Genomic DNA, 27,583 nt, shown 5'->3' on the forward strand with positions numbered 1-27,583 from the left:
TCTCAACATAGACCCACCTTTGCCTATAAAGGGGGCCACCCTATCCATAGAATTTTGAGACCGGGTACAAAGGGGGCCACCCTATTCAGATCGTGTAGTACATGGCGAACATGGGAGCCACCTAACCGAAAGGAGTTGAGAAGGACCGAAAAGGTGACGAAAGCCACCATACACCGTGGGTTGCCACCCCACTTATGTATTTTTGAATTTGCCACAAGGAGGGCACCGAGAACATAAAATCGAGTAGTCTAAGATAAAGCACCGTAAGAACCATCCCTATATGGGGATGCAGAGGAGTAATGATCAATATCTCAACAAAGGAGCTACAACAGGGGTATAGAAAATCCTGGTATCTACCGAATGCCCCAAAGATACACATAAGCTCAAATAGAACACCCCAACCACCACCAGTAGCAAAAAAACCATTGTTGACACCGATCCACCCGTCAAGAATCCCTTTTGCCCACGGACTTCATGAGCTTGACCCACCCTTCACACCTCATCAACCGCCCCAGTGATAGGTTCCATCGGAAGCTCCACTGTTGTATCCTTGCCAAGGATACACACAAGTTTCTCTCCTTCTTGCGAGAGGCCCCCAGGGCACCGTATGCCCAAAAATGGAGAGTCGGTGAAGCTGTCTCTGAGGCATCGGGGTTGCCCACTAGCTAGAGCCTCCTCGCCTAGAGCCACCCCTATAACATAAGCCTTTCCCCATCCTCGCCCTCTCTATAGGCTCGCAGGGACCCTAACTTCAATCTTGATCCCCCTAAAACAAGCCAATAATCTCTTAGCAAACATAAGAACCGAGCCGCACAGAGTGCAAGCAGGGGGAGTGATACCCATAATATAGAAGGTGGCAATTCATGGGAAGAATGGAGTTGTGTTGAAGCATTTTGATTACTTCGAGAAACAGGGAATAGGGTGGCAACGTTTTTCATTACCTGGAATCTAATGAGATGCTCATGGGAGGTTTGAGTGAAAGGGAAATGGAAAGTGAAGCAGAGGTGCAAGCACTGCAACGTTGCAAAGGAGAAGGCAATGACATGGAGGAGATCAATGGCCACGTGGAACAAAAAGGACATGGGACAGGGATACACTATGTTTTTGCATATATATATATATATCGATGCATCCAATTTATTAGGTGGAATCTATAGAGATTCCTCCTTTGCCAGCCTGGATTTCTCTACCTCTCTATCCTCCAGATATCTCCACTACTTTGCAGTGGAATCGAAATGAGAATGATGACAAGTGCGTTCTGAGAGATTTGATCTCACCATCCAGACACCACGAGGGAGTTGCATCATAAGCGATGTCTCTGCCAAAAAAAAAAGCCCGTGTCTCCTCCGAATTGCCCCATTCCCACAAGGTGCGACTCGGCTCTAAATTGGAATTTGGACATCTCCAGTATGTCCTCTACATTTCAAAAAATAGCGAAATATACAGAATCTTGTAAAGATGCTTTGTGTCACTTCAAAGGCCCGTGAGGCGAGGAGCAAGAAGAAGTGGTGTGTGGCAGCAAAGGCGCAACGCATGAGAAAGTCAAGGCAGCCAACCAGAGCAGCTCCCAACCCTCGTGCAATGCAAGCCCGGAAGGGGCGCAAGCCAGGCGGTGGGGGAGGTTTTGCGACAGAGCAGGCTGAGATGTTTTTTTTTTTTCTAAAGATTGCTTTTAGTGGGATTTGGTCAAGAGGCTTCACGGTGGGTTGGCTTAGCTCAGAAAGTTCTACTCGAAGGTGCAGGTCACAAGCTAAATCTCATTCAGGCGAATGAATTTTGGAGACTCTCTATCCTTCAAAAGGAACTTGAGAAGGAATGAAACGCACCAGTATGTCACCAGTGGGGGGGCCGTAGAAAATTGAAAAAATTGCTCTAGGAGGCTAGCCTAGGAGCTTTTAAAATCCATCGTTCCCAAACAATCGCTGCGCTAGCCTCGCCCAACGCCATATCTCTGAGTTTAGCTCTCTTTCTTCTCCTCTCTCTCTCTCTCTCTCTCTCTCTCTCTCTCTCTCACACACACACACACACACACACACAGACACGCGCGGGCGCGCGAGCTCCCCGCACGCACGAGCGCTCTCACCCACAATAGCCTTTCTGGTGTCTCGTGTAGCCCTCCTTTCACGAGCACGAAGCTAGGGTTTCTCAGAAAGCTCTTTTCTCAGTGGCGCAGGAAGAAAATGTTATGCCTGCCTTCTGAAAGACACATTGTGAGTTCAGTCAAAGTGAGATAGAGGCAGACGTTGAGCTCGAGAAATTGGGGCTGAGCGGAAGCAAAGAAAGGCAGTGGAACTTACCTCTTGGTAGCAAGAATCTCGCTTTCTTTTCTGCTTTTATGCTGATTCAGAGATGGAAGAGCCTCTTCTTGGGTCGTACAAGAGGCCCAGCATCCTGGTCAACCATGGTCTCTTTCAAATTCCGGAAGAAAGAGAACCTGAGGCGTCCAGGATTATCCCTATAAGTCCTTCCAGTATCAAGGAGAAGCTCATATTTGGGTCCCCTGATGCTAGTCCCAAATCCATGTTTGTGTGGCCTGATAAGTCCAGAGATGGTTCCGAGACGGAAGAGCCTCTTCTTGGGACGTACAAGAGGCCCAACATCCTGGTCAACCATGGTCTCTTTCAAATTCCGGAAGAAAGAGAGCCTGAGGAGGCCAGACTTATCCCCATAAGCCCTTCCAATATCAAGGAGAAGCTCATATTTGGGTCCCCTGATGCTAGCCCCAAATCCATGTTTGTTTGGCCAGATAAGTCCTCTTCATCTGAACATAACTGTAGTGAAGATGAAGATGAAGGTGAGCAACCTCTCGTTCCTGAGGATATATGTACTTGCGGGAAGTCTCTCAACGATTCAGTTAAAGAGTCACAAGCCAATGCCTTCGATGATTCTTTCATTGACAGTCTAATTATTGGTCCTCGCCGCGCTGAGGCAAAGTTGTGGAATGACTTGACAAAGCTGGACCTTGATGTAATGGCCCCAAGCCCAAGATACAGGTCCTTGTCTTCATCACCGTTGGCGGCCTGGTTTTTATCTGAAAGAGATGCAGCCAAAAGGAAGTCAGAAAGAGGGTCAGAAGATGGGTCTTACACTATAGCTATGCCTCCAGGATCGCCAACCTACAAAACAACCATGGATTGCAACACTTGTACAAAGAGGCTTCTTCATAGAGCTCGAACAGCTCCAGCACTGACTGGTCGAATAGCAGGAAAAGACAACAAACCTCGTAGCACCAGGGGTCTCTCAGCCTTACCAACATTGTCCGTCGTTTCACAGGCATTTATTGGCCTTTTATTGTACCTTGCAGTGGGTGTGCTTATATATTCTTGGAAAGAGGACGAGTTCTCCGGCTCAACGACGCACTACATAATAGATGCATTATATTTCTGTATTGTAACTATGTGTACTATTGGATATGGTGACATTACCCCAACCACCCCTGCCGCAAAGCTTTTTTCATGTGCTTTCGTGCTAGTGGGATTTGGTTTTATTGATATTCTTCTTAGTGGAATGGTAAGCTATGTTCTGGACAAGCAAGAGACACTACTTCTGAGTGCAGTTGCTGCAGGTCACCATGAGACCGCCGAGAATTACTTGGTAGACATCAAGAAGGGGCGGATGCGGATTCGTTCTAAAGTCACTCTTGCTTTTGGAGTTGTTGTCATGTGCATAGGAGTGGGGACATTGGTTATGCATTACCTGGAAAGCCTGGGATGGTTGGATGCTTTTTACCTCTCATGTATGTCTGTAACGACTGTAGGATACGGAGACCATGCCTTCACAACAATGGCAGGCCGAGTCTTTGCTTCGGTATGGCTGTTAGTGAGCACCCTTGCAGTAGCTCGGTCATTTCTTTATCTTGCAGAAGCGCGAATTGATAAAAGGCATCGGTTGATAGCAAAGCTTGTGCTTGAAAAAGAAATGACAATTGCAGATTTACTGGCTGCCGATCTGGACAACGATGGCTGCGTTAGGTATCAATTCCAATTTTTAACTATAAATTGAATGACGCTGATGTCGTGTCCTGTTATTGTTAGGGACCTTAGATGGTTCAAGTGCACCTCATTTGTTGCAATTGTTTGACCTGATCTATTCTATGCAGTTGATGTTTTCTCATGTCTTTAACTTCTTGATTGGCTTCACTATTATTGGCGTTTTGACTTCTAGGGTTTTCCTGACTTATGGTTCTTCCCCCTTAATTACCAGCTGTTTAATTTGGAAGGCAGTGTTTCTGTATGGTTTGACTGGGGTTCTTGCAGTTGGGGTTGTTACCATTGTGTTTTGTCACTTGTGTGATGGGTCCGCTGTATGCTTTATACAAGTCATGGGATGCGATGGGGGCAGCAGTACCGCCTATGCCTATAGTATCTTTGTGAGAACTCCTGAAAAGGACGGCTGGTCCCAAAATTAATTTTTTTACCCAAATGGGAGGCAATAAAATAGGTTGTTGCCCCATTCCGATAGAGAAGTCATATAGTTGGGTGCAAAAATTGTCTTGAAAGCTTGCCATGTCCTTGGAGCATGTGGTTCTGTCGTGATTGAACTCCACCACTACATAGCATTATTCTTAAGAAATCCCGTTGCTCGAGAAATCTTGGATTCTTCCGTATAGTTCCTCAAAGCATAGATGTTGTCGAATTGTTGGAGAGACTGTAGAGCTTTCTTCCGATCTTTCACCCCAAAAAAGGTGAAAATTTTTATTGTCGTGCCGCCATCTTTAAATTCTTTTGGTTGGTCAGGTGCGTATCCCGGATACGGATAATAAGGATATCCATATGGGCTCCAACCATTGTATCCTGGTGGCGATAGTGGTGGCAACATCGATGGCAGAGGCGGTTGCACTGTATTCCTGAAGACCCCCCCAATCGGAACAGACGGTTGAGAAGGTTGCCAGTTAGAGGCTCTTGCACTTTCTGGTGCCGGAGGAGGGAGTACCACTTGGGGCATCAGAGGGTGAAACCGGCTTGTAGCCTCACTAAAGGGTGGTAAACTTTGGCTTTCACCGGATCTAAACATTGTTTAACTTTACTTGTGCTTTACAAAATGACTTCAAAGATAAACCTGGTACTAGGATTCAACACTTCAAAACAAATCACGACTTGGTAGCTAAAGTTCTCCCAAGTAGATAGTGACATCATGTTGGCTTGAATGACTGGCGCCCCTTTCGGTATTTCTTGATTTCAATTAAACTTGGAGAATTTGTAAACTTCTACGAGCTGTCCCACTTATATCGGACTGAAAATTACCTACTCTAGCCCAATTTTGGTAGCAAGAGGATAGTAGAAGGCTTCACAGACAAAACCCCCATGTAATAGGTGACTTTTTGCACGCATTAGAGCACTTTTATAAACCTGGCGAGAAAATACAGCACACTGAAATCTCTGTTTTTCGTCTTTAAAATGCATCGGCACACCTGTTTGAAAGTTCCCTAGCTTCCTTGAAGCTCCTGGGACTCTTAGGCATCAAATAGGGTCAAAACCCTAAACCTGCAAAAAATTACAGCAAGCTGTAATTCTCTGTTTTGGGCTGTGATTTGCGTGCCGAATGCACCTATAGGTAGCCCTCGAGTTCCTTTGATTCAGACAAGATTTCTTGCGAGAAATCTCTCTAAATCGACTTGTACTTGCTTGGGAGTAGCAGTTAGCTAATCTGGTACTTGTGCAAGAGGCTCTTGTCTCGGCAATCGCTCATAAACCCGTAGAATTGTACATACAGATGAGCTGGGCATCACGATTCTGGATTTAAAAGAGGAGAGAGGTGCACGAGAGTAGAATCATCGTGCTACATAAAACAAAGGAGAAGGCAAGCTTTCCAATAAAGCTGTAAACCTGCACCCACTACACACACACACACACACACACACAATGTAGCTTCACAATGAGCTTCAAAATAAGCCCCAACAGCCCCAAATCGGTTTTGGGCGCCCCCTCCCAGCGGAGGTGTCTTGCAGAGCTCTCTAGAGCTACCACGTGTCCACTATGCCCATTTGGTTTAAATTCCTAGTACCAACCAACTTATGAAGTCTTGGCGAAGGGACTAAATGACTTTAATTAAGCCTAGCCACCCTTTTACTAGTTAGATTTCAGTGCCGATTGGCCCAACCATCTCGAGGTTGCCTGGCCTTCACTTCTATGAGTGAAACTCTCGGCAATTGGCTGTTTCACACTGGCCATGCAATGTCTGGCCATTTGTGACTTCAAAAAGAGCGTCTAAAAAATTAGATAGAAATCAAGGCAAAGAAACTAACAAATGAGATGTGAGGTGCAACAGAAGTGTTTAAGGATTTAGCTCGGATCTAGGATTTAGTACTCCGCATAAACACAAGGGACACTTTACTTTACTTGAAAGAACTAAACTGAACTGAATGAATAGAGAGAGACATAAGAGAGAGTGAAACTGGCCCGTAGGGCGGTAGATGTTGGCTTTCACCCAAAACTTTACTTTATTTGAACTTTAGGACACAATGGAGCTTCACGAATAAACCTGTGACTAGAATTCAACACTACAAGACATTTCACGACTTGCTAGCGAGCGTGCTACCAAGCAGACGACACCCTGTAGGGCCCAAAGACTGGTGCCCCTTTCGGTATTTCTTATTCTTATTAAACTTGAGGAAAACCTATAAACTTCTACAAGCTGTCCCACTTTTATCGGGTTGAAATTCCTCTACTCTAACCTGATTTCGGCAACATAACCACAGTAGAAGTCTCCACGGACAAAATCCCAAGTACACTGTGACTTTCCATGCACTTTAGAGCACTTTACAAAACTTGGCGAGAAATTATAGCACCTTGAATTCTTTGTTTTGCGCTCCGATTCGCGTGCCGATACAGCCCTCGAGCTCTCACACCTGTAGGGTCACTTGCCTCTTGAATTAGACGAGACTTCTCGCGGGAAAGTCTCTCTAAATTGTCTTGTACAAGCACCTAATGCTTTCTCGAGGCTCCCTTGGAAAATAAACGGTTCGAAGGCTTTCACTTAACCCTCACCAAGCTGTCCAAACCTGTCCATGGTTGTAATTGCAGGTTTTTGACCCAATTTTGTCAGCATAATGACGCAAAAATCCCTGTAGGTCAAAAGTACATGTCAAGGACACTTTCCCTTGCGATATGGAAGCTTTTTAGTGAGCTGCATGTTGTCAATTTCAGCAGTTGTAATTCCGTGTTTCTGTTAGGTGCCCAAAGCCCTGTTTAAGCATCGCTCGTCTTTCTTGAGGCTCCCCTCACGATGTCTTGCAGTTTAGGTTCGAAACCTTAAACGTGCAGTGTCACAAACGGGAGCGTATAGCAATATAAAATATATTCAAATAAATAGAATCACTTATTATTGAAGCTAGATGATATAGAGAACAAGAGAGAGAGAGAGAGAGAGAGAGAGAGAGAGAGAGAGAGAGAGAGAGAGAGAGAGAGAGAGAGAGAGAGAGAGAGTATTGGGGACCAGAAGATGGGCTGGTACCCCCCGTAATAGTATCTTTGTTACTGAGGAGAAGTCTATACAAGCACTTGAACCGAACGTATTACCACGTTCGTTCTAGAATAAGACTTGATGGTTCCTGGAAGCCTCGGTGTTACAAGATGGGCACCTCGTGCCAATAGAAAAGAATAGACTGAACAGACTTTTAGCACTTCAATAACAACCGAACTGAGAGAGAGAGAGGACACCGACACGGAGTGGTAGAATTCCACCCTAGAGAGTATTGGCCCCAAACCTTGGCGTCCCTTTCGGTATTTCTTTATATTGCATCAACACAGTACAAGGCGATACGTCGATACTCCAAACTGTGCACCTTCTCGAGGAAGCATGCCAAAGAATGAGCCCATGGCCTCATATTTAAAGGCCTTAGGCCCCAAAAGCATTTTACATGAAAAGCCTTTAAACTCAAAAGCATTTGGTCCAAAAGTGTAACTATGTTAGACTTTGTAAATAATTAATTTATTTACGAGAAAAGAATTATCTAATTAGTTGTGTGCACATCAGAATATATTTAGCAGTTCTGGGGCCTCAGGTCCGCCCAAGTTTGGGCAGTGCACCTCAGGGATACCCTAACAGAAAATACCCTGAAGCCCTGGCGATTGGGAAATCGTGTCTTCAATGAAGGGGTAGATAGTAGCCTCAGATTTCAGGCTCAGAAAATTACGCGTGCTAGTGCAAGCACAAGAATGAGATGGGGTCCTTAGACTATTAACCCTAAGGCTTGATTATTTCACGGCCTTAGGATAAGTTAGTTAAAAGTATTCTTAAATGATTTGCGCTGCACCAAATGGCCGGACAAGTGCGAACAGGTAATGCCAGAGCATTGTTGGCACGGCAATGCGCTAGGGAGCAGCTAACGTTTTCATTTGTTGCATCTATGTGTGCAGCTGTGCACTTAATTGCACATTTCATTAACTAGCATAGGATTTTTAAAGTCAAAAGTTGAATGGTTTTTAAATTTTAAAGTAAGTGTGCCACTTGGCACACTTTCCCATGCAATCTCTCTCTCTCTCTCTCTCTCTCTCTCTCTCTCTCCATGCTAGCGCCCCTCTTCTGGGAGGCTATAATAGAGCAGTCCCTCCCCCTCTTGCCAGGTTGGCAGTGCACTACCCCCCCCCAAGTTGACCATCCTCTACGCAATGAAGCTCTCCATTGAAGCTTGAGAGCAGCACCTTGTGGTGTATGTGGAGCCTCTGAGCACCCATCACCTAGAACAAGGCCTCTCATGGTTGCATGCAGCTTTGGGAGAAGTTTCATCGCGTAAAGTAGTAGAAAACTCTCTCTCTCTCCCTTGTCTAGCTGCTGCAAATTCCCTGTTTTCAGCCCCTAATCACTTGTATTAGGGTGAATTTCAGCAAAGTCTTAATAGAATCTCATTCCCCACTACCTACTCTACACATTCACCAAGTTTGGAGCATTTCCATCGCGAAAAGGACCTTTATTTTGGCATTGGAATGTGCTCAGGTAACAATTTCTGGTTGTGTGCAATAAATTACAGCAAGCGTGTGTGTGTGTGTTTTGCATGTTTCTGTGGTTGGTTAATTGCAGGGATGATTACGTCCAAAGTGGCACAGTTAGCGGAAGATAGACCCTCATTCGTGAGAGCTTCCGATGAGTTTTGTGGAATGTAGACTCTTCCCTTCGAGAGCTTCCCAAAATCTCACAGAAGAGGATAGATCCTCTCAGTAGTCAGAGAGCAGTTCTTCTACTCTCTCAGTCAGAGGCAGAAAAAGGCCAAGAAAGAATAGAGGACGGGCTTTCGTCTCGTTCCTGTGCTTGTAAAGATTCTCCCTTAGTAATAAAGATATTCTCTTTATGGGGGGGGACCAGCCCATCTTCTGGTCCCCAATGAAGTGTCAAGCTTTCTCTCTCTCTTAAATTCTCTTGAGTATTTGAAGTACAATTTAAAAGTCAGTTTACGCTTCCGTATTAGTGACGGAAGATGCTTCAAGTGTGGACAAGTTGGTCATATGAAGGGTGATTGTCCTACCAAACCTCCACAACCACCCTCTTTCAATGCAGTCCCAGATGTACAAGGAAATACAACCAAGGATGGAAAAGAAAGAGCTCTTCTCAAAGCATGGAGTAGTATCAACAACCAACGGGCCCTTATTTTGTTTGACCCTAGTAGTACAGACAACATCTCTACCAAGCTAGCTGACGACCTGAACTTGCAGCCCAATCGTTTTGGAGTTTCTATTCAAGCACAATCTGCTTTCAAAGGGCAGAACTCAAAACTCTACTCCAATCATAGGGAAGTTGAATCTAAAGGTCGACGACTACAAAGATCGAGTCTTTCTTACTAGCTTCACTTGAAGGATGCGATGTTATCTTGGGAATGCCTTGGCACTACAAGATGCATCCTATTTCTGACTATGTTCAGAAAACCTTATCCTTTGCTCATAAAGGAAAGGAGTATCTTGTACTTGCAGATGCAGGTGATTGGCGTATTCCTATCGCCAATCACATTGCCATCAAGAAAGAAATGAAAAAGTGTGTTTCAGCGTACTTGATTTTTGCAAGAGAGAGAGATGTGTGTGTTTCACAACTTTCTTCCTCTTTAGAGCAAAAAAGACTTAAGTTATTAGAAAGTTACAAAGATTGTTTTGCAGATGAACTTCCAAATGAACTTCCACCTTCGCGACCTGAGGATCATACAATTGATTTGATCCCTGGAAGTTCTCCTCCAAATCACCCCCCTTATCGAGTTAGTCTAATGCAGCAAGAGGAAATTCTCACGCTGGTTAACGAACTTTTGGAGAAGGGCTTAATAAGACCTAGTACTTCTTCATATTGTTCACCTGTCTTGCTAGTACAGAAAAAGGATGGCACATTCCGTATGTGCATAGATTATAGATCTCTAAACAAGATCACAATCAAGAATCAATTTCCAATCCCTCGGATTGATGACATTCTTGACAAGTTACAAGGAGCAAATGTTATTAGTCGTATAGAATTGAAGAGCGATGATAGCTCCTCAAGATGTGCATAAGACTTCATTTAGAACAACCTTCGGGTTGTATGAATTCTTAGTGATGCCTTTTGGACTCACTAATGCACAAGCCACATTCAACAGAACGATGGATAGAATGTTCCACTCATATAGAAGCTTCACAAGCGTTTTCTTTGATGACGTCTTAATCTTCTCAGAGACGGAAGACGAACACTATAAGCATCTCGCCTTAGTGTTTGAAGAATTACGCAAACACAAATTATTTGTGAATGCTAAGAAGAGTGAGTTCTTTCTAAAAGAAATCCACTATTTGGGCTATATAGTATCTCACAATCAGGTGAGAATGGACCTTGATAAGATTCAAGCAGTTGTAGAATGGCCTACGCCAACTACAGTACATGATGTACGAAGTTTCCTTGGCCTCTGTTCCTATTATCGGCGTTTCATTCGAGCTTTTGCCGCGATAGTAGGTGCCCTCCATGACCTGACAAAGAAGCGGATTTCATTCCATTGGGGTTCTGGACAAAAACAAGCTTTCGAAAAGCTTAAGTATCTACTCAGTCACGGACCTGTTCTCACCGTCCCTGATCTTCGCAAACCTTTCGAGGTATATTGCGATGCATCTGGAGATTGTGTAGGAGCAGTTTTGAACCAAGAGGGTCAGGCGAGAGCCTATGAAAGTCGGCGCCTTAAAGATGTAGAGTTGCATGTCTCCAGATACGAGAAAGAGCTAATGGCAGTAATTCACGCTCTTTCTATTTGGAAACACTATCTATTAGGAGCTGATTTTATTATCAAGACAGATCATCAAAGTCTTCGCTACTTTCTCACACAGAGAAAGTTATCAGAAAAGCAGATGAGATGGGCCAACTTTCTTTCAATGTTCCATTTTCAGATTTTACACACTTCTGGAACGAAAAATGCAGTTGCAGATGCTCTCTCCATGCGTCCAAAGATCAATGCACTAACAACAATTTATCATGAGGAACTAGAATCTCTCAGCGAGATGTATCCTCAAGATCCAGACTTCGCCACAATTTGGGCAGATCTTCAAGCTGGTCACTCAAGGCCACCTTATTCCATTAGGGATAATACACTCTATCGTCAACAAGCAATATGCATAGCTCAGCCCTTACGACAGAAGATGTTGGATGAAGCACATAATTCTCCTTATGCCGGGCATCAGGGAATTGCTTCCACCACTAGTGCCCTCGAAAGGTATTTCTTTTGGCCAACACTCCGTGCGGACATTGAAAAACATGTACGTGAGTGTTTAGTGTGCCAAAAAGTAAAATATGACAGACATAAAGTTTATGGCAAGCTTCAGTCGCTCTCTGTGCCTAACATGCCATGGGAAAGTATTGCCATGGATTTTATTACGGATCTTCCTAGATCCAAGAATGGAAATGATGCAATCTGGACTATAGTAGACAGATTCAGTAAGCAAGCACATTTTCTTCCAGTAAAGAAGACGATCAAAGCTGAGCACATGGCTAGAATATTTCTAGCTCAGATTTTTAAACACCATGGATTGCCAAAGACTATTGTCAACGATAGAGATCCCCGCATGACTAGTCTATTTTGGCAGGCATTGTTCGAAAACTTGGGAACTAAGCTTGATTTTTCATCAGCTTATTATCCTCAAACAGATGGTCAAAGTGAAATCGCTAATGCCAGTGTTTTAGATCTCCTCAAGTGCTATGTTTCGGAAGGACAATCCGAATGGGAACAGTACTTACCAATAGTTGAGTTTGCGTATAATAATACGATACATTCCTCAACTGGTAAAGCTCCCTTCGAAATTATTTATGGGAAGCCACTCTTACTTCCTATTATGGTTACCAAAGAAAACATCTTCGCCGCAGATGAATTTGTGCGCAATATTGATATTGCCCATCAACAAGTAAAGCAAGTGATTCTTCGTACTCAAGAGTAACAATAGAGAAAAGCAGACAAGCACAGAAGGAATCTCAATCTTGAAAAAGGACAATATGTCCTGCTTCGGTTTGAGAAAGCTAGATTGAAAAAGCGGGTTGGAAAAGGGAAAGTTGTCAAACTTTCCTATAGATTTTACGGCCCTTTCAAAATTACAGATAAAGTCAATGACGTGACTTTCAGATTGGATTTGCCTTCTCACTGGCGCATCCATAATGCTTTTCATGTTAGTCTCCTCCGACCATATGTTGGACCTCCTCCAGTGGCGCCAGTACAAGAAGATCCTCCTGAGGTCGAAGAGACTGAGGAAATCCTTCAACCTAAGAGATTGAGGAAATCCTTCAACCTGAACAGATAATACACCACTCGGAGAGACAACTCAAGTAGGGGAGTTTACATCGAAAGTATTTAGTCAAGTTCAAGAATTACACTCCTTTAGATGCAAAGTGGATGACTGAGTCCGATCTTAAGGACTACCCAGACATCTTGCACAGTTATGTTGACGCTCTATAGTTGAGGTTAACTGTTTAGAACCAAGAGGGATGTAACTATGTCGGACTTTGTAAATAATTAATTTATTTACGAAAAAAGAATTATCTAGTTAGTTGTGTGCACATCAGAATAGATTTAGCAGTTCTGGGGCCTCAGGTGCGCCCAAGTTTGGGCCAGTGCACCTCAGGGAGACCCTATTAGAAAATACCTTGAAGCCCTAGCGATTGGGAAATCGGGTCTTCAATGAAGGGGTAGATAGTAGCCTCAGATTTCAGGCTCAGAAAATTACGCGCGTTAGTGCAAGCACAGGAATGAGATGGGGTCCTTAGACTATTAACCCTAAGGCTTGATTATTTCACGGCCTTAGGATAAGTTAGTTAAAAGTATTCTTAAATGATTTGCGCTGCACCAAATGGCCGGACAAGTGCGAACAGGTAATGCTAGAGCATTGTTGGCACGGCAATGCGCTAGGGAGCAGCTAACGTTTTCATTTGTTGCATCTATGTGTGCAGTTGTGCACTTAATTGCACATTTCATTAACTAGCATAGGATTTTTAAAGTCAAAAGTTGAATGGTTTTTAAATTTTAAAGTAAGTCTGCCACTTGGCACACTTTCCCATGCAATCTCTCTCTCTCTCTCTCTCTCTCTCTCTCTCTCTCTCTCTCTCTCTCTCCCTCTCTTCATGCTAGCGCCCCCTCTTCTGGGAGGCTATTAGAGAGCAGCCCCTCCCCCTCTTGCCAGGTTGGCAGTGCACTACACCTCCCAAGTTGACCATCCTCTATGCAGTGAAGCTCTCCATTGAAGCTTGAGAGCAACACCTTGTGGTGTATGTGGAGCCTCTGAGCACCCATCACCTAGAACAAGGCCTCTCATGGTTGCATGCAGCTTTGGGAGAAGTTTTATCGCGTAAAGTAGCAGAAAACTCTCTCTCTTCCTTGTCTAGCTGCTCCAAATTCCCTGTTTTCAGCCCCTAATCACTTGTATTAGGGTGAATTTCAGCAAAGTCTTAATAGAATCTCATTCCCCACTACCTACTCTACACATACACCAAGTTTGGAGCATTTCCATCGCGAAAAGGACCTCCATTTTGGCATTGGAATGTGCTCAGGTAACAATTTCTGGTTATGTGCAATAAATTACAGCAAGCGTGTGTGTGTGTGTTTTGCATGTTTCTGTGGTTGGTTAATTGCAGGGATGATTACGTCCAAAGTGGCACAGTTAGCGGAAGATAGACCCTCATTCGTGAGAGCTTCCGATGAGTTTTGTGGAATGTAGACTCTTCCCTTCGAGAGCTTCCCAAAATCTCACAGAAGAGGATAGATCCTCTCAGTAGTCAGAGAGCAGTTCTTCTACTCTCTCAGTCAGAGGCAGAAAAAGGCCAAGAAAGAATAGAGGACGGGCTTTCGCCCCGTTCCTGTGCTTGTAAAGATTCTCCCTTAGTAATAAAGATATTCTCTTTATGGGGGGGGGGACCATTCCATCTTCTGGTCCCCAATGAAGTGTCAAGCTTTCTCTCTCTCTCTTAAATTCTCTTGAGTATTTGAAGTACAATTTAAAAGTCAGTTTACGCTTCCGTATTTTTGTGACAAAAAGCATTGCCCAAAGCTGCCAGCATTATTTACGAAAATCTATACAGCCTACCACGTCATCATGTCAGCGCAAAACGCAGGAATCCGTACGGCCTGGCACGTCAGCACTGTCAGTGTTATTTTCGGAGTGTTTGTACTGCTGTCACGTCATCAGCTGTGCGTGTGTGGGTTGGTTCTGCTTTATTTTAATTCCTTTATGTCACTGGGCCCCATCATGCGGGGTCCCCATAAGTTGGTAGGACTTCTTCTTCTGTTAGTGGTTCTTCTTAGGGTTTAGGCCCCTTGGCCAGGATCTGCAAGTTGGTTCCTTTCTTCAAGGCTTTGACACGTCAGCAGTTTGTGACACTCGGCTTCCTATTCGAGGGTGAAGAAAAGTTGAAATCCGGTATGGGAACTGAAGATTTGGGCAAAGTTTCGGTGGCTAAGTTTGCCAGAGCGGAGTACAAGCATCAACTGCAGGTCGACACGTGTGAAAAGATTGATCAAGCACTGGAGAGACGTGAGATTTGTGAAACACCTGAAGAATCACCCGATTGATGAGATTCACTCGAGATGGTGCGAGGCCATTGATTCTCCTCTCAAGTCCTGAGGAAAGCTGAAAGGACAAACGAGCGCAGAAAAGAGGAAGCTGTACTCGCAGAAAGAGCTGGAGAGAGCTCTTGATCAAAAGATGAACCAGATAATAAAAGGCTTGAAGCACTCTTGGAAGAAGACAAAATCGACGGATTTCCTTGATTATTTGGGTCGGAAGTTGAGTTTTGAGGTGGCAAACAGATCCGAGAAGCATGCTTGACGACATCCCTTGTGAGCTACCTCCTAAACGAGGCAATGATGACCATGCAATTGAACTTCTTCCAGGAAGTTCACCGCCCAACAAACCTCCTTATAGAGTTTCTCAAGCTCAACAAGAGGAGATTATGCGGCAAGTGCATGAGTTAGTTGAGAAGGGCATGGTTAGGCCTAGCTCATCTCCATTTTGTTCTCATGTGCTATTAGTGCAAAAGAAAGATGGCATATATCTATGTGTGTCTACTATAGAGCACTAAATAGGATCACTATCAAGGATAGGTTTCCCGTTCCATGCGTAGAAGACCTATTTGATAAGATACAAGGGTCCACCTACTTCAGTAGGATTGACCTATAAAGTGGCTATCATCAAATTAGGATAGTTGATCATAAAGACGGATGACTTATGTCTTCAGAGAGTTCCAACAGTTCGTCGTCCTCTAGTTTTAGAGAGGATGAGAAAAAGGCGGAAGAAGCGGAGAAAAAGCAAGAAAAGCAGATTTCGGAAAAAGTCTAGAAGGCATGGAAGGCCATCTAGCGGTTCGAAGGAGGAGAGCTCGTGCTCTTCTGACGGTGAGGAGATGAAGGAGTTCAAGGAAGGGGGTCAGGGCGTCAGGTTTGAGAAGTTTTCAGGCTACTAGGACACTCTTCGAGCCCTTGAGTTTGTACAATAGTTTGACGTTGCCTTCTTTGGAGGTCGGTTCACAGAACACTTCAAGGTGCGAAGGCTTAACAGCTATAATACGTGCACTTTATTTAGAATACGGGATGTCCGGTATTAATGTATTAGTACGTCTCATACCGTTTTCTATTCTTGCTTAATTTTGCTCAAAACGTATTCTATTCTAACAAGTGTGTTTTAGAGCTTCATGGTGCTTGTTTAGATTTTCTCGTCTTTGTTTTAGTAAATTTGCTTTTGTTGTTCAATCTTGCCATCTTATTTCTTTACTAGTTGAAAAAGGATACTCATTCAAAAGAATCATGAAAAATGTTCGTTCATTTTTGCATTGTAGTAAGTTTATTTTTAATGTTTCTTCCTTTGGAATGTTCAAGATAATCAGTAGTAAATTCAATAGAAGTGGAGAGCTAAAAAGCCCACTTATTGTTTGACTTAATAACACCTTTTGTTGTTGTTTTGATCTCTAGCGCTTCTAGTATTTTTACTATAACTTGACAAATGCTAGCCTTTACCATGGCTGAGTATGCCCATCACCTCTGTAGGGTGATAGAAACTCAATTCGTTGGTTTTGTAGAGTACGTTCAAAGCATGAATGACCTCTTTACAAACCTGCACCTACTCTTGGGCACTGGCAACGTGAGTAGGGATGTCACGCTGTTGTCCAAGCTATGCATGATAAGAGTGACAATCTTATTCTTCCTGTTTGGACAAGCAGCAAGTTGAGGTCACATATTGTCAAGTTTGGATCTTTGCTCTTCGTAGGTTTGTAGTAGTATTTATTTTTTGATTTCGTATTTAGCTTACCTGAAGACTTAAGAATGTGTTCCTTTAGAAGTTGTTGTGTGAAGTTTGATTTCTAGGATTAAGTTTTTAAGATGTCTTATCCTTTTTTGCTTAAAGTTGAGTACTTGTTTTAAGCCAAGTAAGTTGCGTCAACTTATTTTACGCATGCCTTTTCTAAAAACATTATTGTTTTATCTAGTTTTGTTTCGTAGCAAACAAAGTGATTTAGTTAGTTAGTTTGTTTGTTTTTGTTTTTGTTCTTTCTTTTCTTTTCTTGTCCCCCTTGCTATTATAGTTTTATGAGTGCTTTATTCCCTCTTATAATTCGTGAGTTCAAACTATTCTGAACTTATGAAGGTATATATGCTATGATTAAACATTGAAGAGTCATTGAGGAGGTGCATTGAAGAGTGACTGAGGAGGTACATGACTGGCTTCATTTGTCCTTATTAAAGTATCGTATCTTAAAAAGTTGTCGTATTTTTTTTTTGTTTCTCACAAATACGTCCACGACGCGTATTGTACACTGCATATTAAACGTACTGTGGTTGCTATGTGTGAAGGGCGACATCTTACTTGAAAGGAATTGCATAGATATGGTGGTCTACCATGTTGTTACGCAGAAAGCACTTTTGACGTGGTTAAAATTCAAGAAAATTTTCACGTCAACTTGGATATCAGTCCTCAAGGCTTGAGAATGACTAAGAAAGATACATTGGATGACTATTGCCAGAGGTTTTGGGATACTTATTTTGCCAGTATCTTCGTTTCGGAAGATTACGTTGAGAGACCAGATTGAGCGGTTTTGTCGTGGTTTGCCAAAAGAGATTCGAGAGTCTTGTCTAAACCAGAAGTCTGACTCTATTAGAGACTTATGGGACATGCTAAGCAAGGATTTGAAATGCATACTGGCTCGATTCTCTATCTTGTCATGTCGCATCATTCTTGTTGTGTCAAGGCATGCCCAAGAGAGCGTCACTTCTAGCTTCCCTTTCAAAAGCTTGTAGCCGACTTCGGCATGGTCCATAAGTTCTTGCATTGTCGATACTTGTTTAGACAGACAATATTCCTCTAAAAGTGATGGCAGTCTAATAGTATATCTCTCGCATTGGTCCTGCGAGGGACTCATCTTGAAGAAAGACACCGGAAGGTAGATGTCGAGAAACCTTTGGTTGTTGTCTTTCATGGTCGCCCTGGCAAGCATTTTCAATTTGCCCCATTCTCACAAAATCTGGACCAGTTAGAGAGGCTCTTGCATTTTCTATTGCCGGAGGAGGGGGTACCACCGCGGTGTCAGAGGGGGTAACATGTAGAAACTAGATCGGGAGATTTTGTTGAGGATGCCGCGAAAGTATGTCACGAAGCTCGTCGAGAAGAAACTCTAGGTACTCTATCGAATCCATAAACGCTATTGTGCTCTGTTTGATCTCGGTAAGACTGGTATGCTTAAGAAAAGCACACGAGTGGAGCTCTGATACCGCTGTCAGGAGGGCCCTACATGCCAACAGAAAGGAACAAGCGGAACAATCTTTTAGGCTTGAAAGAGATGCATGACACACGAGACGCGGAGTGGCGGAGTTCCACCCCAAGAGAGCATTGGCTCCAAACCCTGGTGCCCCTTTCGATATTTCTTTATACTGCTTCAACTTAGTACATACTACAAGGTCCCGCGAGAATGCGAGAGAGAGAGCCCACCCTTTGTTTTTAAAGGCCCTAGGCCCATCCAAAAGCAGTATTTGAAAAGCATATAACTCAAAAGCATATGGTCTTCAAAAGCAGCCAACACAAATCCAGGAATTCCACACAACTGCCAAGTCGACAACCAACACAATTTGTAGCAGTCCGTAGTTTGCCATGTCAGCACGTCAGCGTAAATTTTTGGATGGCCGTACACCTGTGCTATCTCATCAGCTTCATATGCTGGGTCCCATTGGTTGTGTGTGTGTCTTTGCTTTCTTTAAATTGGGTCCCATCAGACGGGGTCCGTAAGTTGGAAGAACCTTAATATTTTGCCCCCCCTTGGCGAGGATCTGTAAGTTGATGAGAACTTCTTCTTCTATTGCTTCTAGGGTTTAGGCCCCTCGACAAGGATCTACAAGTCGGTTAGGGTTAAATATTAGTGCTAATTCTTTCTATCTTTTGTGGTGCGTATGCCCTATCAACTACCTCATTTTTGTGGTAATTTTTTCGATTTAATGCTTCTTTTAGTGCTAGGCTTCATTATGGCCGAGTCTACCCTTGATCTCTAGAGTCATGACGGAAACTCAGTACGTTGAACTTTGTGTTGATGTATGCTCATGTGTGTGTGCGTGTTGTGTGTGTTGTGTTTGGGAGCATATGTTAGTACCTAGTTCTACACCCACTATTGGGCACTGATGACGTTAGCACTGAGCAGGAGGTATATTTTTTAATGTATAGCGGACATGTAGACTTCACATTGTGAAGTTTTCGTCCGAGTTACGACCAGTTGTGTAAGGTGCAACGGAATGAATGTTGTATTTTCTCAAGATTAGTGATCTTTATTTGCTCAAGGTTCCTTTTAGTTCTTTCGTCTTGTAGAGTGCTGTGATCACGAACAAAGTGAGTGGATATTGTGCGTGCAAGTGAATGAGACTGAGAGAAGGAGAGAGAAGAGATACGACACGTGAGAGGTTGTAAAACCCTCCTCCGAAGGCCCCACTCTCGTCGGCGAGAGTGGTCTAATCTTTGATTGTACAAAGGTGTACAATGCGTATGCAATGGACTGATGCAATGGGACTATGCCGATGACGACGACGGTGACGACGACGGCGACTTAGGCTGAAATCTGTGATCTTCTTGGTGGCTGAAAATGACTGTTTCTCGCTGGTTTCATGGCTGAAAATGACTGTCTTGGTCGGGGTTGACGGGCTGCTGAAAAACGCTGAGGTATTTGCTCTTTGGCTGTGTTTTTGGAGGAACTACGGCCTGCTGAAAATGCTGAGTGTCTGCTGCGTTTTTAATGGCTGAATCGCTGAGGATAAACGCTGGTTTTTATACAAATTGAAGGGCTGAATATTGCTGCGTTTTTAATGGCTGAAAACGATGAGGATCTGCAACTATTGCCTAGAGTTAGTAGAACTTTGGAGCTGTTGCCAGTAAAGGTAAAAACGCCAGGGCAAGAGGAAACTTGGGATGGTGATAGCAGATTCTGAAAACGTTGATGGATGGAGTAGCCTTGCCAAGGAATTGGGGAGGGTCTTGCTGAGAGAGGGAGGGACACCTGTTGCTTGGGGAAGCCTGCTGTGCCTTTGCTCATTTGCCAAATTGTGCTAACTTGGGTTTGCTTATATATTAACTTACCCAATTTGCCCTACTGAGTACCCAACAAAAGTCACTTAATAAATAAGTGAAAAATGTTAAAAATAGGGAAAAATGGGATGAAGTCATATGAAAAATCCCCAAACTGACTCTGATGGAATCTGATGGAAATGCTTATGCTTATGCAGTGTGCAACTAGAGGATATGCATCTACATTGAGTGACTGGGCATGCACGGTCTACGAATAGACTCACAAAAGTGCCAAATCACTTCTAATCTAACTTGACTGGACTTGACGGAAACCTTGCTATAGTGTAGCTTGTCCACGGACACATAGGGTTGGGATGTGTCACGTGACAAGTTGATTGTGCTAATTCTTTCTATCTTTGGTGTGTATGTCCTATCAACTACCTCATTTTTGTGCTAATTTTTTCGATCTAATGCTTCTTTTAGTGCTAGGCTTCATTATGGCTGAGTCTGCCCTTGATCTTCGGAGTCATGACAGAAACTCAGTACGTTGAACTTTGTGTTGATGTATGCTCATGTGTGTGCGCGTGTGTTGTGTGTTGTGTTTGGGAGCATATGTTAGTACCTAGTTCTACACCCAGTATTGGGCACTGATGACGTTAGTGGGGATGTCATGGTATTTAGTCAATACTATGCATGATGGAGCTGATGGTTATATTGTCTTGTGGGTGACTACCATGGGTCTGGATTCATCTAGGTATATCAAATCCATATAGGGTGCCTATTGAACCTGAACCAAAACAGGTCTGACCACACAACCAAACAGCCTTTAAATATTAGTGCTAATAGCCACACAACCTAATAGCCATATAGGGTTACGACATTTATATTAGTGCTAGGCTTCATTATGGCCGAGTCTACCCTTGATCTTCGGAGTCATGACGGAAACTCAGTACGTTGAACTTTGTGTTGATGTCATGGTATTTAGTCAATACTATGCATGATGGAGCTGATGGTTATATTGTCTTGTGGGTGACTACCATGGGTCTGGATTCATCTAGGTATATCAAATCTATATAGGGTGCCTATTGAACTTGAACCAAAACAGGTATGACCACACAACCTAATAGCCTTTAAATATTAGTGCTAGTAGCCACACAACCTAATCGCCATATAGGGTTACGACATTTAAATATTAGTGCTAGGCTTCATTATGGCCGAGTCTACCCTTGATCTCCGGAGTCATGACGGAAACTCAGTACGTTGAACTTTGTGTTGATGTATGCTCATGTGTGTGTGCGTGTTGTGTGTGTTGTGTTTGGGAGCATATGTTAGTACCTAGTTCTACACCCACTATTGGGCATTGACGACGTTAGCAGGAGGTATATTTTTTAATCGTATAGCGGACATGTAGACTTCACATTGTGAAGTTTTTGTCCGAGTTACGACCAGTTGATATTGTGCTAATTCCTCATTTTTGTGCTAATTTTTTCGATCTAATGCTTCTTTTAGTGCTAGGCTTCATTATGGCTGAGTCTGTGTCACAAAGTGATGACGTGGCGGACAGCAGAAGCCCTAATTTCTGCCAGAAACCCTAAAATTCCTGCAAACCCTAATTTCTGCCAGAAACCCTAATTTCCGAAAATCGCGGAGGCTGAATTTTTTTTAATAAAATTTATTATTATTATTATTTTTTTTGGAAAATGATGAGCGACGCAAATTTCGCTTTTTCTCTACTTAAATGAGAAAGAGAGAGAGAATGCTTTTGCTTTCATGTTTTGACTCTCTGAGAGAGAGAGAGAGAGCAATTGCTTTTGATTTGAAGCTTTTGGGGCTCTGCTTTTGGGCATCCCTTGTAACCTTTAAATTAGTGGTGAGGGCCTCACTTCTCAGAGCATCTGGACGCAGAGTCTGAGAGTGAAACCCTAACCGCTCTCTTGTACTTTGATGATTGATAAATATAAAAAGAAATATCGAAAGGGGCGCCAGTCTTTGGGGCCAATATCTCTAGGCACGGAACTCCGCCGGGCCAGTGCAAATCTATTGTGATCTGTGAATTGTTTTGAAGTGGTTATTTGGTGCTGTTGCGGTTGATTCTTGACTTGGAGTGTCCAAGTCTGTTACAGTGGTATCAGAGCACGACCGATTTCTCTTCTACAGGAAATTCGATCCCCGAATTTTTTTTTCTGCGGCACCTATGGCTTCAGGTAATGATCAGTCGACTCCCTCTGCATCTGGAGATGCGGGCTGGGATCACAACGAAGATTCAGGCAGAGAGTATGGCCCGCCTTGGCCTACTTAGGCGGAGCGGCGAGAGATAGAGGGTCGCGAGTTGATCGGCGATGCAACAAAGATGATGCTCAATTTTGCCAAGGACCCGAAGATGGCAAAATATATGAACCAGACCTCTTTGGAAGAGGTACAGACGGAGTGGCAGAGAACCACAACACCACTCCCGAAACCCGCTCTCAAGAAACCTTCTATGGGGGAGCAGGAGAGAGAGCCCACTTGCTGTCCTATGCAATGAGAGTGAAGGAGAAGAGAAGAGAGGCGCTGAAGAAGCTCACGCAGAGAAAACGTGAGAGAGAGAGAGAGAGCTCGTAGAATTTTTGGGAAAAGCCACGCTCAATCTTTTGGGCTTCACATTTGAGTATATGAGTAAGTGACTAGGGGGCCATTCACACTTGGGCCCCCTCACTTATAAGACTTTTAACTTATAAGTTAATAAGTACAAGGCACTTAGGCCTTTATTCCCTAACAACCTCCCACCTAAAGGCAATGTACCTTGGGAGATCAAAGAATCAACTAACTATGATACATCAGCTGATCATGCACTTACTCATCCAACACCCATCATCTGTCGGCAATATGCAAACCGCTCTGCTGGAAGACTCTTGGTCAAAAGATCTGCAGGATTGTCATCTGTGTGCACCTTGACAAGTGTAATGCTCTTGTCATCAAGCACACTCCTGATAAAATGATACTTCACCTCTATGTGCTTTGTCTTGGCATGAAAAACAGGATTCCTTGCAAGCATAATAGCACTCTGACTATCACAGTGTAGCACAGGAACGGGTGACTTAATGCCAAGCTCTTCTACCAAACGCATGAGCCACAAAGCTTCTTTGCATGCCTCAGTGGCAGCCACATACTCAGCCTCAGTGGTAGACAAAGCAACACATTTTTGCAGTCTAGAAATCCAAGAAACTGCACCTCCTGTGAATGTAAACACATATCCAGAGGTAGACTTCCTGCAATTTGGATGTCCAGCAAAATCTGCATCTGTAAAGCCATGCACAGATGTCTCACTCTTCCCAAAACAAATGCACAAATCTTTAGTGCCTTTCAAGTATCTCAAGATACACTTCACTGCTTCCCAATGCTTTTTGCCAGGATTGCTCATGTACCTGCTTACCACTCCCACCGCAAATGCAATGTCCGGACGTGTAGCAACCATAGCATACATCAAACTGCCAACGGCTGATGCATAAGGAATCTTGGCCATTTCAGCCCGCATATCATCTGTGTTTGGGCAGTCATGTGCAGTCAGTTTTACATATGGAGGCAGCGGAGTACCAAGTGCCTTTCCCCCATCCATATGAAAACGATGTAGCACCTTATTAACATAATCTCGTTGAGATAGATACAGACGCCTGTTGGGTCTATCTCGAGAGATACGCATGCCCAAAATATGATTAGCATCACCAAGATCCTTCATGTCAAAGCGATTCTTTAAGCTTTGCTGTAATGCATCCAACTCCGTGACATTGTTACCCGCAATAAGCATGTCATCAACATACAAAATCAGCAATAGAAGAGATCCATCACTTGCCGTTTTGATATACAAACAGTGATCAGAATTACTTCTATTGTATCCTTGAGACCTCATGAATGTATCAAACTTGTGATACCATGCACGGGGAGACTGTTTTAAACCATACAAGCTCTTCAAGAGTCTACATACTTTCTCCTCTTGCCCTTTTGACACAAAACCTTTTGGCTGCATCATATAGATCATCTCAAGCAAATCGCCATGCAAAAACGCTGTTTTGACATCCATTTGCTTTAACTCCATATCTTCAGAAGCAACCAGGCCTAAAACAAGACGTAATGTGGCAAGCTTTACAACAGGAGAAAAAATCTCATCAAAATCCACACCATGCTTTTGCTTGTACCCTTTAGCAACCAAACGTGCCTTGTACTTAGAAGAAGCATCAAATGTGACCTTGGTCTTGTAAACCCATTTACATGGCAGAGCCTTATGCCCTTTAGGCAAATCAACCAAGTCCCATGTATGGTTTTTCTCCAAAGACTGCATTTCTGAAACCATTGCTTTGAACCATTTCTTACTGTCTTCCCGTTGCATAGCCTCTTTATAGCAAGACGGCTCACCACAATCAGTAAGCATGACATAGTCCAAAGACGGTTCATATCTATCGGGGGGCCTTGTCACCCGAGTAGACCTACGCACCCAATGATCCATAACAGGTGGATTTTCAGCCTGTAAACCATCAAAAACAGCAGGCTGTTCAGCCGGTTGCATCGCAACAACGGGCGGTCTAGGAGCATCAACCTGTTCCCCTACCTGTGGTGCATCAATGGCAACTTGTTGGGGCTGATTTTCAGCACCATTTTCAGCATGTAATGGTTGCTGAACATTGGGCCTTCTTGGCTGTCCATATGTAACATCTTCACGAAAAACAACCCGGCGCACTTCCTCGACCTTTGTGGGCTGTTTGTGCATGCAATTCTCATTGAAGATGACATCATTGCTGCGTATGATTTTCCGTAATGCGGGATCCCATAATCTATACCCCATTTCACCATCCTCACCATATCCTAGGGAAATGCATTTATGAGACTTTGGTTCTAGTTTGGTGCGCAGTTCACTCCGGATGTGAACATAGGCCTCACAACCAAACACTCTTAAATGTGCATATGAGGGTGGCTTGCCAGACCACACCTCCTCAGGCACCTTTCCACCCAAAGCCTTGCTAGGTGAGCGATTAATCAAGTGAATAGCTGTTGCACAGCTTCTGCCCAAAAACCATGAGGTAATGCAGCATGTGACAGCATACTCCGAATTTTCTCTTGGATAGTCCGGTTCAACTTCTCTGCAACTCCATTCTGAGAGGGATTAAAAGGAGCCGTGACCTCTCTTTTAATACCTTTAGTAGCACAAAAGTCTATAAATGCTTTTGATACATACTCCCCCCCATTGTCTGAGCGCAAAGACCTAAGCTTCTTGTCGGTTTGATTCTCAACAAACGCAAGAAACTTCTTGAAAGTATCCAAAACATCGCTTTTAGCACGTATTGGATACACCCACACCTTACGTGTAGCATCATCGATAAACGAGACAAAATATTTCTTTCCCCCTAAGGACAACTGTGGCATTTCACATACATCGGAATGCACTAAGTCTAACCTGTCAGACTTCAAAGAAAAAGACCTTTTGTGCGGTGTTTGACTGTGCTTACCATAAATACAGTGCTCAATGAGAAAAATCAGCATACCTCAAACACGGCAAATAACCACAACGAGACAGAGTTTCCATTCCTCTTTTACTCATGTGTCCCAACCGGCCATGCCACAAAGAAACACTGGGCTGCTCGGTTACGGCGACAACATGGTCACGCACACTAGATACATGCAAAGGATACAAAGTGTCCGATTTACAACCCTTGGCTACAATCCGGGCCCCTTTACAAATTTTCCATTTGCTATCACCAAAAGTGGTGTGATAGCCTGCATCATCTAGCTGCCCTGTACTAATCAAACTCTTCTTGAGTTGTGGCACATGACGCACTTTGTGCAAAACAAAAGTCATACCATCAGCAAAAGAAAACTGGACACTGCCAATACCTGCAATGTCACATGCATAGTTATCTCCCAAATAAACAGTGCCCTGCACCTCACCTGAGTACTGTGTAAACCAATCCCTATGAGGTGTTACATGAAAGGAGGCACCTGAATCAAGAATCCAAGTATGCATGTCCACATCAGAACCCATAGCAAGGGTATGTGCATCCACATAAGAGGCATTGAGTACATCAGTGCTGCTGTCACTGTCACAACTACTAGCAACATTGATTTCCTCAATTAACACAGTGCTCTTCTTGGCATTTCCCTTGTTCTTTGCATCAGTTTCAGCACCCTTGTTCTTCTCTTTCTTCCACTCATAGCATTCCCGTTTATAATGCCCTTTCTTTCCACAATGATGACACACAACATCTTTCCTACGAGATTTGTTGTGTGCGCTGTCCTTACTGTTAGATTTCTCCCTGTGTTGAGACCTGCCTCTCAAGTGCAATGCATTAGAAGACCCACCTGTGGTGTTCTTCCTGTTCATCTCTTCCATCAAGAGAGAACTCTCTACATCTGCATACTTAAGTGACACACTTGAGTTACTAAGAGCTGTCCGGAATACATCCCAACTCTCGGGCAATGTGCATAGCAAAAAAGTAGCTTTGAACTCCTCATCAATCGTGAATTTCAGCTCTGTCAGTTGGCTGAAAATAGAGTTGAATTCATTGAGGTGCACTGACATGTGCGTGCCCTCCTTCATGCGGAGATCCATAAGCTTCTTAAGCCAATACACTTTACTGGCAGCACTCTGCTGTGCATACAACTCGTCTAAACGCTTCCACATGCCCCATGCTGTCTGCTCATTCTCTACATTGAAGAGTAAATTGTCAGACACCGAAAGCATGATCGTGGAGAGAGCCAACTCGTCCACTTCTTCCCATTCTTCAACCTCCATATCAACCGGTTTCACACCCTGTAACTTAATAGGTTTCGCCTGTTTCTTCTGCAACATCACATTATAACATTGCTTCTTCCATATAGCAAAGTTATGGGCACCTTCAAGCTTGCGAATGTGCAACAAATTGTCACTTTCACTGCTAGAAGCCATTCTGAGTGATTGCAAACACTGAAACCCTGTTTTGCCGACCTAAACACGCCCAAATGTGCGCAATCGGGCAAAAAAAAACAGCTTGCTGTTACAGAAAAACAGCGAGAAAATTTCACGCGAAATCACCCCAAAACGGCGTACATTCACTGCCAAACCCTTACCAAAGGTTTCCACAAGGTGTATACATCATTTGCTTGCTGAAATTCCCTGTTTTAGGGCAAAAATCAGACCTGTAAACACCTGTTTTGCTGAATTTTCAGAACCTCGTTGGTGGAAACACCTGTAAGATTGATCTGTGAGACTTGCCCTAATGAAATTGCATCAAATTGACCCCGAAATTGGTCAATTTCAGCAGAAATAGGCTGCTGTTCGCCAGTTTTTGAAACCCTAATTTTGGGGAAACTGTCACCGGAGGTCGATTCTACACGGTGAGAGGATCCCTTCGCGACAGAGTTGATCGAAAACGGTTGAATATCCTTCCCGCAGCGAGCAAGAACAGAATTCTGATCTGTGTTGCGAAGATGGCTCTCTTGGAAACCCTAAAGCTCTGATACCATGTGTGGGGGAGCAGGAGAGAGAGCCCACTTGCTGTCCTATGCAATGAGAGTGAAGGAGAAGAGAAGAGAGGCGCTGAAGAAGCTCACGCAGAGAAAACGTGAGAGAGAGAGAGAGAGCTCGTAGAATTTTTGGGAAAAGCCACGCTCAATCTTTTGGGCTTCACATTTGAGTATAT

The 27,583-nt window shown here is 43.6% G+C and overlaps 1 protein-coding gene across 1 annotated transcript in view; it reads left to right on the forward strand.

Moving 5' to 3' along the window:
- Positions 1 to 2,182: 2,182 nt before the first annotated feature.
- LOC147457938 (two-pore potassium channel 5-like) overlaps positions 2,183 to 27,583 on the forward strand; it is a 32,654-nt gene continuing 7,253 nt past the window's right edge. The window contains exon 1 of the mRNA XM_086512706.1: positions 2,183 to 3,971. Coding sequence (XP_086368832.1) covers positions 2,350 to 3,971 — 1,622 coding nt within the window. The 5' untranslated portion in view covers positions 2,183 to 2,349. The remainder of the gene's footprint in view (positions 3,972 to 27,583) is intronic.

Source organism: Adiantum capillus-veneris, chromosome 5 (assembly GCF_014529385.1).
Source record: "Adiantum capillus-veneris isolate H3 chromosome 5, ASM1452938v2, whole genome shotgun sequence".
NCBI classification, from domain to species: domain Eukaryota; kingdom Viridiplantae; phylum Streptophyta; class Polypodiopsida; order Polypodiales; family Pteridaceae; genus Adiantum; species Adiantum capillus-veneris.